This window comes from Dermacentor silvarum, chromosome 3 (assembly GCF_013339745.2).
Source record: "Dermacentor silvarum isolate Dsil-2018 chromosome 3, BIME_Dsil_1.4, whole genome shotgun sequence".
In the NCBI taxonomy this organism is placed as follows: domain Eukaryota; kingdom Metazoa; phylum Arthropoda; class Arachnida; order Ixodida; family Ixodidae; genus Dermacentor; species Dermacentor silvarum.
The window spans coordinates 135,103,967-135,117,751 of record NC_051156.1 but is presented as its reverse complement, the minus strand read 5'-3'; the positions used below and the strand labels follow the sequence as shown (position 1 = coordinate 135,117,751).

Below are 13,785 nucleotides of genomic sequence, written 5' to 3'. Positions count from 1 at the left end.
GTTCGGAGCTGTTCGGAGGACCTTTTTTTTTTTATTGCCATCCCCCCACTATCACCGCTGTTCGCGCGCGTGTAAAACGTTCGCTTCTAAGCAAAGGACGTAGTTCAGAGTGTGTAGCGGCCATATAAAAGCGAGATAAAACTCGATAGGCATCGAGGCTACGAAAGTACCTAGATTCTTTTAGCGAGCTGTGTGCGTCGCACTGTGAACATTGCGAGAGCGCTTTGCTGCCCTGTCGCCCTGCGACGAGCATCTCCACCACGGATTTGCATGCGGGTCGTGACGTTCGTTTGCGCGTTGGCCGTGCGCTTGCGTCTTGTGCCCGATTGTGCGAGCGCTGGCAAAAAGCAAAACTGGATTTTCGCGGCCGAGATGGGCAAAGCCTCAGGTGCTACGGGATTACGAGCGCCGTTCCTAGGTCGTCAATATTTCACCACGGTGTGTCGTCTCGTGACTGCTCACTTTTGCTGGTGGTTTCTCCACCCTTTTTTTCTCGCGCTCTCTCGGTTGTGAGCAAAATGCTTGATCGACCTCGCCGTGCATCGCCTCAGTGGCCTCACCGAAACGCCGCCGCACACGATTTTCGTCGGGCGTTTCGGGCGCAGCAGTGTGCTAGTCGCGCAAGCGACATTTCGACAGTCTTTAGTACACCTCGCCAATACCTCGCTCGCTCTCTGCGGTTCTGGCTGCAGCACGTCGCTGGTGGCCAACCCAGGCCAACCGCGTGGTTAGAAATTTCTCGTCGTTCCTTCGTGCTGTGTGCAGTTCGTTCACCCTAACCTGACCGGCAAGAGAAGGCTGGCCGTCGGGTCGGCCGTGAGAAAGAAAAAAAAAAGAAAAAAAGGGAAGGAAAACTTGAAGGCATAGCGGTGTGTGGCGACAAAAAGAAAGCACTCGTCGCATTTACGTGACCTCCGTATGACGCAAACGCTGACGTCGTCCGTACGAGGGACGTTTAATTAAAAGCCGCGCTTGGGACCTGCTCGTGCTACGTTGGTCATGCGCCAAAGAAACGGGATGGCGAATAAGATAGGCGGATATTTCTGGAAGCGCAGCTTATTACGTTTTCATGGCCGAGAGCTGGCCACGGCGAAAGAAGGAACCGCGATCGAACAATTGTTTACTTTCCCGAAGGAGGGCCCGATCGCGCGACATGGGAGGTAGCGTACGAGAGAAAACAGCTCACGGCATTTTTTTTTTTTTTTTTCGTTACTCCGCCGGAGACAATGGTTTCTTAGGACGTCAATGAGGAAGTTGCCTAATGCGATTTGTCCCGTCGCGAGCGCACTGTAGGCCGTCCATAACCATCACTGTCTGTCCCTTTCTAACTGACAGTCTGTTGCGCTTTTGCGCATTCGCAGAGCGCTCGTTTCCGAGATTGTCCGCGAAATGACAGGCTTGGTGGCGGAGGTTACGGATCCAGAAATTGCTGTCGCGGCGAACCTGGGAGCGAAGTTTGGAGAGTTCTTGAGTCACCGCGCGACAGTGAAGCAACAGACGAAAGCGAAGTGACGTGCTCGTGATAAGACGCGACGAGGTGGTTGCCGGGACTACTGATTTATTTGTACGCGCATTCAAGCAGACTGTGTTAAATTATCTCATTAATACAGCCTGGAAGTGTGTTCTGCGTATGTTGAAATCGAGCAACAGCTCTCAGGCATGGTTTATCCAGGTGCATGAAATACCCTTGCTATGTTTCGCCACAACTTGTAGCTGGTGCAGGCAGTAAGGTGTGCCATAGTGGCTGGTTCAGAATTGAGACCACTGCGTGTAGTAAAACTCAACGTCAGGGCAATTATTAACAAAATTTTTGTAGCAGTGATCAGTGAACCAAGTGGTAAACTTTTATCTATGCTTGCGTGCTAGCATCCAACCATGCCAGTAACAGGTAAACTTTCATATGCAAAAGTAGATGCGATTGTCTGTGCGCATTCTGTTCATGGTATGTCGGTGGTGCACCCCGATTAATAGGAACACTATACGAATGAATGCAAGGACATGTACACAGGACTACTCTCCTCCTATTAGCCGTCGCATTTGTTGGCGTGGTGTCTGTTACCGAAGGTGTGCCAGCTTGTTTTACATGTTCAAATGTGTTTATGCACATTCTCGTGGGGACTGCTAATGGGTGCCCTGCCCTGTTCTGTGTCCCACAGCATTGACAGCAGAGGGGGCCGCGGACGGGCGGGCAGCAGCAGCAGCAGCCACTAGAGGCCAGCACTTGAGCAGCGGGGCCCGGCTGAGGAAGAGCGGGCACCATGGAGCTGGCGCACACCAAGACCACCAAGGAGGTGCTGGACTACTTCGGCACAGACCCCGAGCGGGGCCTTACCGAGTCCCAGGTCAAAAAGCTACAGGACAAGTATGGTCCCAACGGTGAGCTTGTTGCCTCCTTGCTCTTTCTCGTTTTTTTTTTTTTTTTTTTTTGGTGGTGCTTCCAGAAATGCTGCGCATGACAGATGACAGGAGAACAACCTTGGGAATCTCGGCTCAGCAAGGATGAATGAATGAAATTGTATTTCGCTTTATAACAGCACAAGCAGACATGGGATGCACGGTAAAAAGAGCCCGTGGGCAGCTTGAGCATGACAGTGTCGAATATTGCAGCATTAAAATAATAATGGGGTTTTATGTGCCAAAAGCACCATCTGATTTTGGGGACACGCCGTAGTGGGGGACACTGGAATAATTTGGACCACCTGGGGTTCTTTAACATCCTAAATATAAGTACACGGGTGTTTTGCATTTCGCCCCCATCAAAATGCCACTGCCATGGCTGGGATTCGATCCCGCGACCTCGTACTTAGCAGCCCAACACCATAGCCACTAAGCAACCACGGCGGGTGAATATTGCAGCATTCCAGAAGGCAAAAAATTTGAGTAGCACTCTATTATGCTCTACGGGGCAAAAAGTATGCTGGTTACCCATTATGTAAACGCTACAGACGAAAAGCAAGAAAGACGCAAGGACAGTATTCAAAGAACTACATTAGCACACGCAAGCTCGTTTTACATGTTTCACGGCGGCCGCATTTCGACGGGGGCGAAATGCGAAAACACCCGTGTACTTAGATTTAGGTGCGCGTTAAAGAACTCTAGGTGGTCCAAATTTCCGGAGTACCCCACTACGGCGTGCCTCATAATCAGGTCGTGGTTCTGGCACGTAAAACCCCATAATTAAATTAGTTTACATGTTTAGGTAGCACAGCGCCATCTTCTGAATCGCGTAACGAATTTCGGCAGAATGACTGTGCTGGCAGTGCTCAGGTGACCATGGAAGAAAATTTTAACGTAACTGACAATTTACCTAGAAAGGCCAACACCGTTGTTTCCACTTTGCTATCTGATTTCAACCTGGTTAGTATGGCAAAGCAGGTCAATGGCACCCTTACTCTCTTATTTGCTCCAAAAGCCCATAGGTTGAGTGTCCATTTAGGGCTATTGTAGCAGAAGATAGCTGACAAGCTGTGGTGAGCGAGTTTCTTTAAAAGAACCTTGACAGTCTTGCCCCCGAGGGTCCTTTCAAACCAGTCAGTTGACCGCAAGGCCACACCACACGTGACACCTTTTCTGTTGCCTTTAATATCCTCAGAGATTGCAGGTTGACTACTGGTCTTAGTGGCCAAGCAGCACATGACCACTATTCATGATTGGCCACATGATGGTAATCACTTTGAAGTTTGACTGGTGGGTGCCAGTGTAGAAAGCCATGCTTTTTGCGACTTGTCTTCATTGTTTGCCAGGCAGGCTAGGACTTTCCCAGCGGATCTGTCTGACAACAGAAATTGGTCGTGTTTCCGTGACGCTCTAAAGTTTGAGTTGACAAGGCAATCTGACATTAATACACACTGTCAACCTCAAAGCAAAGGATTTCTATTCTATTCAATACACTATTGGAACCTGTTTTTTGTCCTTTTGTTTATGAATGAGCTCTGCTGTTGTTACTGAGTTCAGGAAATTGTAAAGGCTGTTCAAAGCAATTTGGAGGGATGTTAGCTGGCCGGTTCATGAATGCAGCATTCGTCCAGCCATGCTCTTGTTAAAGCAATAAATGTAGCCTTAACACGATGGACATGAGAAAAATGACAGGAGAGATCCTACATCTCTTGTGTCCACAGCGTTAACGCTGCAGTGTTCTTGTTCATCTTTATCAGGCAATTGCACAATGACTTGCATCATCTATAACTGTCATCATTCATCCCAGAGGTCGCAACCTTAATGGAAAATTGTCAGCCTTGCTGTAAATATGTGAGGCCAGATATGTCAAGGTTAAAATTGAAGCATGTGCATTTGAGTGTCATGTGGCGTTATCTAGGAATCCCAACTACAACATCCTTTCCAGCTTGCGTTTGCTTGTAGTGTACTTAATTTGACCATCTTTCTCATGCGTACTGTGAGCCTTCAGGAATGTACAGCTATTAAATTATTGCACATCTTCGCTTGCTTTTTGTTGAAATTCTCAGGTTTATCTGTTAGCATGCTGAAGCAAAAAGTGCAGTCGGCCAGTACTTTAGTGACCCAAAAGCATGCCACTATGGTTAGCATGGATGGCTGCAGTGTGGTCATGTTAGCAGACTTTAGCCATGTCTAACTGCAAAGTCTTCTTAGTTAGCTGATTTGTAGTAGATTGACGATGTTACCAGATTGAGTGTTCATTTAGTGGAATCCTTGCAATTAAATGTGGCATCGTCAATTGGCAGTGCTTGCCATTGAAAACTATATGTTACAATAAAATCTTTCGTAAAACTCTTTGGAGGCATCGGGTTTCCTTAAATGGTCTAGCATTTTTTCAAGCCAAGCTTGTATTTAGAAGTATTCGCCTATCGCTTCGGTGTTGGTGTCAACGAAATTCCACGATATTTGCATGTCTTAAATATTAGCTTACAGTATTTTCAGTGTTGCTGCTGCAATAATTGAAGCTTCTTTTATGGCAGGCATGTGGGATTCATTCTTTGAAACTACAGTTGAGAGCGTTGTAAACCAGACATCAATGAAGTGTTCTTATGTTTTTGTTTTTTCATATTTGTAGGCTTTCTTAGAAAGAACCGCATAAAAGATAACGTCACAGAAAAAAAAATTCATTGAGTGTTTCCTAATATGGTCTACAACTTTTACCATTGAACTTGGCTGATTAGCCAAGTTCAATTCTTCAGAGAATACAACGCTCAGGACGACTGCCGACAATAAGCTGTCAGCCTCAATTGCATAAGGTGCTATCTTTAAAGGCTTGGTTGAAATTACATGAAACATCTGGTATGCCAGAAGCTTCACAGTGTGGCACACATTTCCTAAAATGCTTCCTCTTCGCTTACGGGCAGACTTCGGCGCCGTCCGGAGGCTGGCCATGTTGAAAAGCTGCGTAAGTGTGATGACGGGCCCGGCAGATAGCACACTTCACCGCACACATTCGTGCACACTTGCATGTGCATTTTGGTGAGGGGGATGTTGTAGGAGGAAAGAACGCTTTCTAGATGGCTGAGGCACGTACACACTAAACACCCACAAACCACACTGCTTGTTGTAGGCATGCTTTTCTGAGATCCAGTGCAATTTCTGTAATGTTTTTTTTAACGAGGAATTTAGGAGGAGGCGCGAGTAAAGGTACCCAGGCCTTCTTTCTATGTGGCCTCGGAAGGTAGGCTCAGGTAATGAACGTGAATTTGCTGTGGAGTAATAATTTGTCAGTCAGGGATAGAGTTACCGGAGGTGTTTTTAAGCTCTGCAGCTGTATCTAACAGATTCACAGGTTTAATTGTGGGTGCGGGAGCCATCACTGTTGTTATATTCCCCCCCCCCCCCCCTCTTTTTTTTTTTTACAGCAAAGCTGTATACCTCTCTTTGGTCGGAAAATTTTGTGGCGTAAACACAAAACTCCAGGTTAACAATTGAAGGCAAATGGCATATATATACACACTTTGTGACGTCACCACGCTTTAATTTATAAAAGGGAGACCCGTCTAGCAACTCAGTCAGTTCATTCTAAGACTGCCATGGGTAGACCAAGGAAATTAAAGACACCAGGAGAACAACGTGAATACAATGCTCAACCATGTGTGGTGTTTGATACAGCTTCGCTGGACATTCACGTTCGCAGGGCGAGATGGCAGCCAATTTTTCTTTTATAGCGCAAGCCAGTACTCTCATCCTTTTCCTATATTATGTAAAATCTAAATTTTTTTTCTTCGAGCAGCCCCTGAATGTTATAAAAATTTCACTGTTTCATCATGGAAGCCAGTTATTTGGTGCTACCTAACGTCTTCTTTATTATTAAGTACTATGCATAAAACTTTGTTAACTTTCATTTCTCAACATTTGTGAATCGAAGGTTCAGTTTAAATAGGTGGAAGGAAAACAAAGAATTGCTTGTACTTAATTGACTTCTTCTTTGTCTCGATCTCTGAAAGCATGCTGTGAGGCTCTTTAGACGCTGCCAACATGACTGCGCACATGATACTTGTTAATGAGGGGGACGGTGAGTGAGAGGCAATTTGTTTCGCTTGCATTTCATAAATTGGTGCGCTGCACCCATTTCTGTTAAACTTCGATTAATGTGCCTCATTTACATTATAAAAGACGGGGCTGTGCGTCTCCAGCCTGTTGCCTTTTTTTTTTTCCTTCAGAATTCACAAATCTGACTCTTAACATAGTATGGCAAAAAAGTGTGCACGTTGTTGGCATCAGCACAGTTCTTGTGTATCAGTGCAGCTAGTGACGTGTTATCAAATCGCAAAAGATCATCTTAAAAGTTGTACAGACACATTAGTGTAGTGTATTGCAAAAAGTCTGCTGCAGTTTTTATTACGGACCACCTTCTAATTTATTGGTGCATGTTCTCTTTCCAACATTTCAGAACTACCTGCAGAAGAGGGTGAGTTCTTGCTCTTTGCCTAGTAATGATAATCATGCATGTATTTCTTAATATTTTCCTCTCGGATATTTTTAGCTGAAGCACCGATTTTTCAGTTACACGAGTTAGCTTTTATTGATTACTATGGCCTAAATATAATTTGTACAAAATGCCTCTTTTCATATGTAGTGAATCATTAGGTTGAGGATAAACTGCATAAATTTTACATTTTATTAGCCTGGACAGAGCATGTCAGCATTTCAGCTTCCAGCATTTATGTTGTGTTTAAATGGTCGAATATAGTGTGGCCTAAAACTTTGCCCTTGTTTCTTTTTCCCCTCTTTCTTGCAGGAAAGCCTCTGTGGCAACTTATACTCGAACAGTTTGACGACCTTCTAGTGAAGATTTTATTATTAGCTGCTGTTATTTCATTTGTAAGTGGAGCATGATTTTTCTCTGCGTTTGGCTTTCAATGTGTTTGTGTGTCCAATGTGCTGAGCTGTGTGCTTGATCATTAGTGCTATGTGAAATGCTAAGGTGTTTCATAATAGTTGATAAGGTTTAGTATAGTGAAGACAGGCTAACATTAATGTGTACCATGCGAGCTTTTTCTGGTAGTTTTATATGTGCTTGTTTTGGGAATTTGCTAGAATTTAATAGAATTTATAATAAAATCAAAGCCCATTTCTTAAAGAAAGATGGTTGAATGTGAAGCTTTCTCCCTATGCAAACTGAATCAAAGTCCAAAGCCAACAGACGACTCTACACTTGCATAGTATTGCCTCGTGATTGCTGTGGTAGACGGTCAGAGGCTCTGCAGTTGCCGACACACAGGATCGCGCTCGCGCTTACATTCGCGTACGGCAGCCTCTTCTGCCATGCGCTGCACCCGCGGCCTACCCATGGTGACGGCCAGGAATGCATTGCGTGACACGCATAATGCACTGCAGATATATACAGTTCGTATGGGTAGCGTGGCGTTGTAGTTCCCATTGTTCTTATCGGTAGAACTGCGAATGTAAACTGTAGTGTTCTACGATACGTATGTTGTGCGCTGTTCTATCCTTGGCGCAGATCCACAGTTCCATTGTGTAAGTTGGCTTTCCTGCAGTGTGTTTTTGACGCTCATGGACGAATCAGTGAGGCATAGGAAGCTGGCCACTGGCCAGGTGTGATGTTTGTTAGCCTGAAGGCATTCACTTTTTCTCTTCTTCACCAAGGAGTTAGTGAGGGAAGTTTTATCGTTACTGTAAAATCCTGCATATAATAGGAACCTTAATATCATAGTCAGGCAAATTTGGGGCTGCAAATATTAATTATGTGTATTTATGGTTAAGAACTGAGAAAACATTATTTTTTGTGACACGAAACCAAGGAAAAGAAACAACTTGTTAGCCACTAAGAATTTTGGTACTCAAATACAAGTAGACAAAACTGGATCTGATGTGTCCAAAATTCAAGGCAAAACCTTGTATGCTAGAATACTATTACTTACGTGGGATTTTGTAGTATACTTGTTCAGCTTTGCCCTTGTCTAACCGTTTTGCAAACTGCTGTGCTCGTGTTCACGGCAGATTCATGTGTAATCCTCTGTTGTGTACGTGCAGGTGTTGGCGCTATTTGAGGAGCATGAAGACTCCATCACAGCCTTTGTTGAACCTTTCGTCATCTTGCTCATTCTGATTGCCAATGCCGTCGTCGGCGTGTGGCAGGTGAGTGGCGAGGCGCAGGCCAGATTTCATGCATTCTTTTTGTGACAATGCAAGAGAGATGTGTATGTGAAACACTGTAAACACTGGATGAGAACATTTACTTTTTCTGCACGAAGAACAGGCCTGACCCTACTGCATGCCATACCCACTCAACACCATGAGTGTGCTAGCTTGGCTGCCTGTGCCACAGCACACATGTCCATTTTTACAATGTTCGTGTGAAAAGTTTTGGTGGCTCAGTCTTTGAGCACAGAGAGTTGTCCGCAACAGGTGAGCATTGGAATATGATAATCTGAGAACAAATAGCAGTTAAAGATAATTGTAATGAATGGTCATTGTTATGTAACATTCATTGTTAATTTCATCTTTTGTCTTAACCGTGATTGTAAATTAATCAGTTAATGTTGAACTTCCAATGATCTTTGTCAGTTTGTTGGAATAAAAGGCCTCCAAAATCTGGAGGTTAAATTAGTGTTACTTTTGTTGCCACTGTCCTTGGAAAAGTCGTAGTGTAGTGAATGGTGGTCAGACCATCCATCGGAGGCATCGTGCTAGTCTAACTCGGAAGACTGAGTTGCCGCTGCTTGTGCTTGCACGTACCTCAATCTCTCATTTGATGGCTCTCTCTTTTTTCTTCTCATGTCTGCAGGAACGTAATGCAGAGAGCGCGATAGAAGCGCTGAAAGAGTACGAGCCCGAGATGGGCAAAATTATACGCGCCAACAAACAGGGTGTCCAAAAGATTCGTGCCAAGGAAATTGTGCCTGGAGACCTTGTGGAGGTGTCCGGTGAGCAATGGCCTTGCCCATTTTGACTCGGGGACTATTGTTTGCGTCAAATTTTGCCTAAACAATTTAAAACTGTTGTCAACTGCATGTGGTTATAGTTCCGTACACAATGCACCAAGCTTGTTTCTCAAATCGTTGTTGCAAAGGATATGTATCAACGCTTATTACTATGCAACATAAACTTTTAAAGAAACTCTTTTCTAAAACATTTGCTTGGAAAGTGTTCTCCGCAACCGCTTCACTTCATTGGCTCATTTATTTGTAAGGTCATTGCCAACTGTCATAACTTAAGAAAGCGAGCAGTTGCAGATACACATCCAAAAATGGAAAGAGTTGTGCAGTTGCTCACAAGTGTGACCAGTGTGTTACAATTGTAGTGAGCTTCAGCTGTATTGTCCGTATCATAGCATAAACTACTCCTCTTGGCATCTGCAGTGCCATGGCTGCTCTTGAAAATTTGAGCTATTGGCCAGCTCAACTTTTTGTTCTTATGCCTTGTGAGAGTTAAATTATTGAGGAGTCTTCAAATCATTTGGCTGTATTAATGTGCGCCACTATACAATGAATTGAAGGCTGAGGATTGCTGTGTGAATTTAGATAAATCCATGAGTTTGTAAAACTAACCTTAAGGGTTTGAGTTGCTTGCTAAAATAAGACGTAGAGATAAGGTTACATGATGGTTATGCTGTTTAATTTATAACAATTGCATTAACGGAACAAAAAGTAAAGTTTGGTAACCTGTGTTCTGAGAAGTGTAGACTTGCAAAATGACAGCATTTTGCTGACATGGCAGGCCTACCATGTCTTGTCGATGACATACGTACTCGTGGCAGACGCTTTCTCTGCATGGTAAGGAAGGTTGTGTGCCTGCAGTGTGTAAAGCCTGTCAGGTAGATACCTTATCCAAGGTGATTTCTTAGCCTGTCCAACTTCTTTCTTTCCTGGGAAACAGTCGGTGACAAGGTCCCAGCCGATATCCGGTTGATGAAGATCCACTCAACAACCCTACGAGTGGACCAGTCCATCTTGACCGGAGAGTCTGTCTCGGTCATCAAGCACACAGACGCAATTCCAGACCCCCGTGCTGTCAACCAGGACAAGAAAAACATTCTTTTTTCGGTCAGTGGGAACCCTTTCATATATCTCTTCTTCCTAAGCCTACGCAGCACCGATCAGCTCGGTGCTGCCCATTTCAGTGCATCAGAGGCCATATCGGAGGTCGAATCGTACCGTGTGTCTCCTACTATTGTCACACAGCGGGCATCCTGCCGCGCTACAGCACGGCAGAATGCCTCGCACACAGTGCGTCAAATGCCGTATCAGACAGCAAATCGTACCGTGTCTTTTACTTCACGGTAACAAGTTTGGAGTACTATCATTATGCGAGGCAAAGAAACACTCTTTTTGATTGGAAAAGTTGAGGGTGCATTCATTATGCGAAGGCATTGCTTATGCGAGTAAATATGGTAAGCTGTCCTGTTCGCGTAGTGTTGATTTCACTTGCTAGTGCATGGGCACGTAATTGACATTGGTGTCCTAATAACTTGTATTGGGGCTGCCGTTTTATGTTGAAACGAAATCTTTATGCCATTACATTTGCAGGCTTTCATGGGTACAATTCATATTTAAAACAGCACCAAAAAAAAACACGGGACGAGCGCTGACTGCCAACAACACCTTTATTGAAGCCTGCGCAAATATATACAATTCGCAACGGGCGGAAAGAGAGAAAATGAGGAAAGGGAAGGCGAGTCATCGTCTGTTAACTCCTGCTGCGCATGCGTCAAAAACATTAAAAATACAAATGTAATAATACACATAGTGGACCCAGGCCAAACTGTTTAACTCCTAAGGAACCTAAGTTCCTTATCGCAAAGAGCTATAGAAGGGGCACTTACACAGGTGACTCCTAACTGACACATTGAACAACGCCTCAGATTTTTTTGGCCATCTGATTGCTGTACCTTCTCAACACACGTGTGTCAACCAGGAGTGGTGAAGGCTTCAATAAAGGTGTTGTTGGCAGTCAGCGCTCGTCCCGTGTTCTCTCTTGTCCGTGTTTTTTGCTGCTTTAAATATTAATGATCTGTACCAACTAGCTCGCACCCAAACCCTTCTGGGTACAATTACTCAAATATTTTCCGACCTGATTATGTGGCCCATGTTAAGCTACTTACAACTTATTTCTGTGCAGGGTACCAACATTGCATCAGGAAAGGCTGTTGGCATTGTCATTGGAACTGGCCTTGAAACTGCCATTGGTATGTGTTCAGTGACTGTTTCATCTCTTTTTATTATTGATATTTTCAGGACAGGGCTTATAAAACATAAAATTAGTGTCTTTGTGAAGATGTCAAGTTGATGTTTCAGTGTAGCTAACGTGCCTTTGCAATTAGCTTTATGGTAGGGAATGAATTGTTTGTCGAGTGTTAGCAGTGAAAGCGTACTTAGAAAACATGCTTCTTTATGGTAGTTGCAACATGTAAAGGTGAAGAAGATGGTACTCCCCTCCACACACAAACTTGCAGCAGTTATCTGCTAAGTACTTTTTGAGCCATTGATGGATTAGACTACGAACCACACTAACAGAGCCAGTCATTTGCATTTTGAAGGCTCTCGCATCACTGCAGAGGCAGGCACACGAGCATTTCTCGTTGTGCCACTGCAGTGCAATGTTTGTGTTGTGTGGCACTGGCCATGTGTTGCACCTCACAATTACCTGCCATGGATGATGCACCAAACTTTCGTAGATGAGTGAAGTCTACCAGTGTTAGCACTTATGCTAATGTTTTCGGCTTCTTAGAGAGGCAGCAGTGTTTTTTGTGCTGACCTCTTACTGCCTTGCAGGTAAGATCCGGACAGAGATGACGGAGACGGAAGAAGTGAAGACCCCACTGCAACAGAAGTTGGACGAGTTTGGAGAGCAGCTCTCCAAGGTAACAGGAGTGCTCGAGTTTTCTGTCGATTTGCTTCTCAATCAGGGGTGCTCTAGTAGAGCTTATGGGCAATAATACATTCAGAGAACTGTTGTAACTTTCAGCTGTGTCCTCATCATTGCATTTTTATCATGCTGACCAATTTGTTGCGGGTGTGCCCGCAGGTGATCTCTGTGATTTGCGTGGCGGTGTGGGCCATCAACATTGGACACTTCAACGACCCAGCCCACGGTGGCTCGTGGATCAAGGGGGCCGTGTACTACTTCAAGATTGCTGTAGCGCTAGCTGTAGCCGCCATCCCCGAGGGCTTGCCGGCCGTCATCACCACTTGCTTGGCCCTGGGCACGCGGCGCATGGCCAAGAAGAATGCCATCGTGCGCTCCCTGCCCTCGGTCGAGACCCTCGGTTGCACATCGGTCATCTGCTCCGACAAGACTGGCACACTCACCACCAACCAGATGTCGGTAAGTGGGACTGGCTGTTGTCGTACCAGCTGACATCGCGGTCACTGTGCCTCCATGGTAAAAATTCATGCATAAACCATTGAAGATGATTACCTAAGTAAGTGAATGGCGGAGCCAGCTGTCAATGGCTGTTCACCGCACTCATTTGCCATAGACGATGCTCTTTCCTCTGCACTTTGTGCAGCAACCGTACTTGAAAAGTCGCACAATTGCACTCTCTCACTCGGCACTACACCACGTGACCTCGAGTGTCTGGTTTGCAGCATCGGCAGCGTTTTCTTCATGCTAGCAAGGAGTGTTGCGTTGGCATCTGCCGTCGTAAATGAAGGGCTCTTGAAAATGCCATCAAAGCGTGTCCTCGCCCAGGATAGGAAGAGCACCGTCCTTCACGCATTCGGAAAGCATGCTAATGCTGCACACCTAACCTGAGGAGTTCCGCAATTGTTCCCTCTCACTCGGCACTCACATGCATCAATTAGAGAGGTAGAGGTGGAAGGGGAACCCCATTTCTCCCCAAGTGGCAACGTAATTTGGTCAGATTCAGAAAAGTGAATCTAAAGAAACCTATTCACTTTAAAACCGTGCACAGCTGCAACTAGGTACGATGTCTTGTGGATACAATGTCTTTAATTGATAGAATTAAAAAATTGTTTTTTTGCGCAACTTGCTTGCAGGTGAACTGTACAATCGACTTCCATTGATTCAATCCTTACTGGACCAATGAAACTAGTCGAATTATCCGGCAGGTCGAAATAAACAAAAGGGCACAAAGAACGCCGTTGATTCATTTGGCAGTAGTACTTGCCTTTAATGTTGGCTTTGTCCGCAATACAGATATGCTATGCGGTGAAGCATATTAAGCAGGGAAATGGGCCACTGTTACAGGACATAGCACGTGTTCCTTAATTTGCACATGCACTGTCTACAATCACAGTACAAGCACCGAGACACCTAATGTTTTTCGTAAGAAAGAAGAAATATGCCTGACCAACTAGCCCCGCAACGTGGTTTATTAAGACACCTAATAAGTTTACCAGC

General features: G+C 44.9%; 1 protein-coding gene across 6 annotated transcripts in view; it reads left to right on the top strand.

Moving 5' to 3' along the window:
- Window positions 1–13,785, top strand: part of LOC119445803 (calcium-transporting ATPase sarcoplasmic/endoplasmic reticulum type) — a 663,011-nt gene that overhangs the window by 627,198 nt on the left and 22,028 nt on the right. For all 6 annotated transcript variants that reach the window (XM_037710085.2, XM_049663650.1, XM_037710086.2 and 3 more), the window contains 9 exons: window positions 2,157–2,376; window positions 6,851–6,868; window positions 7,199–7,281; window positions 8,455–8,559; window positions 9,209–9,347; window positions 10,300–10,466; window positions 11,542–11,608; window positions 12,195–12,283; window positions 12,448–12,747. In XM_037710085.2, the coding sequence (XP_037566013.1) occupies window positions 2,259–2,376; window positions 6,851–6,868; window positions 7,199–7,281; window positions 8,455–8,559; window positions 9,209–9,347; window positions 10,300–10,466; window positions 11,542–11,608; window positions 12,195–12,283; window positions 12,448–12,747 (1,086 nt within the window). In that variant the 5' untranslated portion in view covers window positions 2,157–2,258. The remainder of the gene's footprint in view (window positions 1–2,156; window positions 2,377–6,850; window positions 6,869–7,198; window positions 7,282–8,454; window positions 8,560–9,208; window positions 9,348–10,299; window positions 10,467–11,541; window positions 11,609–12,194; window positions 12,284–12,447; window positions 12,748–13,785) is intronic.